The 2198-nt window shown below is 69.6% G+C and overlaps 1 protein-coding gene across 1 annotated transcript in view; it reads right to left on the reverse strand.

Annotated features, from left to right (window-relative positions):
- Nucleotides 1–1053, reverse strand: part of LOC112965958 (calreticulin-like) — a gene marked incomplete at its 3' end in the record, with an annotated part of 2403 nt that extends 1350 nt beyond the window's left edge. The window contains exons 1-3 of the mRNA XM_026065516.1: nucleotides 939–1053; nucleotides 309–512; nucleotides 54–148 (exon numbers count right to left, since the gene is read on the reverse strand). Coding sequence (XP_025921301.1) covers nucleotides 54–148; nucleotides 309–342 — 129 coding nt within the window. The remainder of the gene's footprint in view (nucleotides 1–53; nucleotides 149–308; nucleotides 513–938) is intronic.
- Nucleotides 1054–2198: the final 1145 nt, after the last annotated feature.

Below are 2198 nucleotides of genomic sequence, written 5' to 3' on the forward strand. Positions count from 1 at the left end.
TCTTGGAGCGGTGCAGGCCGGGGGGGGCCCCCCGCGCCCCGCTACCCACCCACCTTGCAGCGGATGTCCTTGTTGATCAGCACGTTCTTCCCTTTGTAGTTGAAGATGACATGGACCTTCTTGGTGCCGGGACCGCAGATGTCGGGGCCTGGCGGGGGGGAGGGAGAAAAACGAGGCGGTTAAGGGAGCAGAGCCACCCCCGGATACGGCTCCGGCGTCTCCCGGAGCTTCCCGGCGGGATGGGGGACAGTCCGCTCCCAGCCGGAGGGACGGTGCCAGGGAAGGGGGGTCGCCGCAGCAGCCCGCACCGAACATGATGTTGTACTCGGAGTCGCCGTGCATGTCCTCCTGGTTCAGGCCGGCCGGGAAGAGCTTCACGTAGCCGCCGCCGCAGTCGATGTTCTGCTCGTGCTTCACCGTGAACTGCACCACCAGCGTCTTGTCCTTGTTGCTGAAGGGCTCGAAGCGGGAGGAGATGGCGTAGAAACGGGCGTCCTGGCTCGTCTGGATGCCTGCGGGCCGGGGCAGGGGGGGAGAGCGGTCAAGGCCTGGGAGCCGGCAGGGTCCCAGCCGCAGGTCCCGCTAGGGCCAGCGGAGCACAGGGAGCGACTCGGCTCCGAGCCCCGCAGCATCCAAAGGGCTGCAGGACTCCTCCTCCCCAAAAAACACCCTGTAACCCAGCTGTTGTCCCCGCCATGGGGGTGGCCACAGGCTGGGTGGCCGCAGGCCGCCCTCACGGAGCCCCCTGGCTCCATCCACCCCGTGTCACCGCTACCCCAGCGTGACACGGTCCCCCCACGTGGCTCTCCGCACTCTGACAGAGCCGCTGGGCTCGTTAACCATTAACCACCCTTGAGCAGCAGGCGGAGGAAAGCGTCCTCCTCCTCTTCCTCTCCCGCGGGGCGGCCGAGCCCCGGGGATGGCAGCCGGCGCCTCACCTTTATCCTTCTCAGCGTCGCCGTAGAACTTGCCGGCCGTGAGGATGAACTTGCCGTAGTCCGACTTGTGCTTGGATTCCACCCACCGGCTGCTCCAGGCGTCTGCGGAGAAGGGAGAGGGTCAGGGAAGCACCAACCCAGGAGGCGGCGAGGCCCCGCACCACCCCGCCGTCCGGCCTCTGCTAGTGCCGGATTCTCCCCCAGCCCCGGATTCTCCCCCAAAGGCAGGATCAGGCCGTAAGAGCCCAAACCCGGCCGAGTGCTGGCCGCTGCCGGGGTCTTCCTCGGCGCGAAGGGCTTCCTTCCCCAAGGAAGGGCCACTGCCGAGGGGGCTGCCTCTGCGGCAGAGCCAGGTGGCCGTATCGCAGCTATTCCGCGGTTATCCGGCATTTCCAGGGGTGGAAGGGGGAGGCAGGGTGGCTCCGACCCCGCTGGGGAAGCCCAGGATGGGGGGAGCAGGCCTCGGTGCCACCGCAGGCCCCGCATCGCAGGTGCAGGCCGGGGTGAGCCCGGGCCCACGTCTCCCTCCGGCCCCGGCAAATACTCCGCCCGCGGCAGGCGGGAATCGAGTTTTGCCCCCGGCGCAGAGCCCCGGCTTCCTGCCAGCTGCGCAGCCGGGAGCCGTCACGCTCCAGAGGAGCCCCTCGATCCGGGCTGCCCACCCGCACGGCGGCACCGCGACGGCCCGCCGCGTCCCCCTCCCCGGCACGCCGGGGGAGGCCGGAGCTGCTGCAGAGGGGCTCGTTGGGAGGGATTTGGGGGCTCAGGGAAGGACAAACCCGCAGCAGGAGGCGGCTTCCGTCCACCCCGTGGGGAAACACCCCACCGAGGGCACCCGAAGGCCCTGCCGTCCCCCTCCCCAGCTGCTGGCTCCTGGGAGGGGGGGCCTCTACCCCCAGCAGCCCCTTCCAAAGCCCTTTTGTTCCCCCCAGCCCAGGGGAGGCCTTGCAGCCCCCCATGGCCTCCCCAGGCCCTTATTCCCCCCTCTCAGAGGCCTCTCAGCCCCCCATACCTTCCTCCAGACCCCCAGCCCCAGCTCGGGGCAGACGCTGACCTCGTAGCCCCCCATGTCCTTCCTGTGACCCTCATCCCCAGGCCGGGGGAGGCCTCTCTGCCCCCCTGTTCCCCCCAGCCCAGGGGGAACCTCTCAGCCCCCCCACGTCCTTCCTACAACCCTCATCCCCCCCAGCCCAAGCGCCCCAGAGACCTCCCAGGCCTCCCCCTTCCTCAGCACCCCTAGTCCTGCCTCAAGGCAGGCTC

This window comes from Apteryx rowi, unplaced genomic scaffold (assembly GCF_003343035.1).
Source record: "Apteryx rowi isolate R43461 unplaced genomic scaffold, aptRow1 scaffold_2285, whole genome shotgun sequence".
In the NCBI taxonomy this organism is placed as follows: Eukaryota; Metazoa; Chordata; class Aves; order Apterygiformes; family Apterygidae; genus Apteryx; species Apteryx rowi.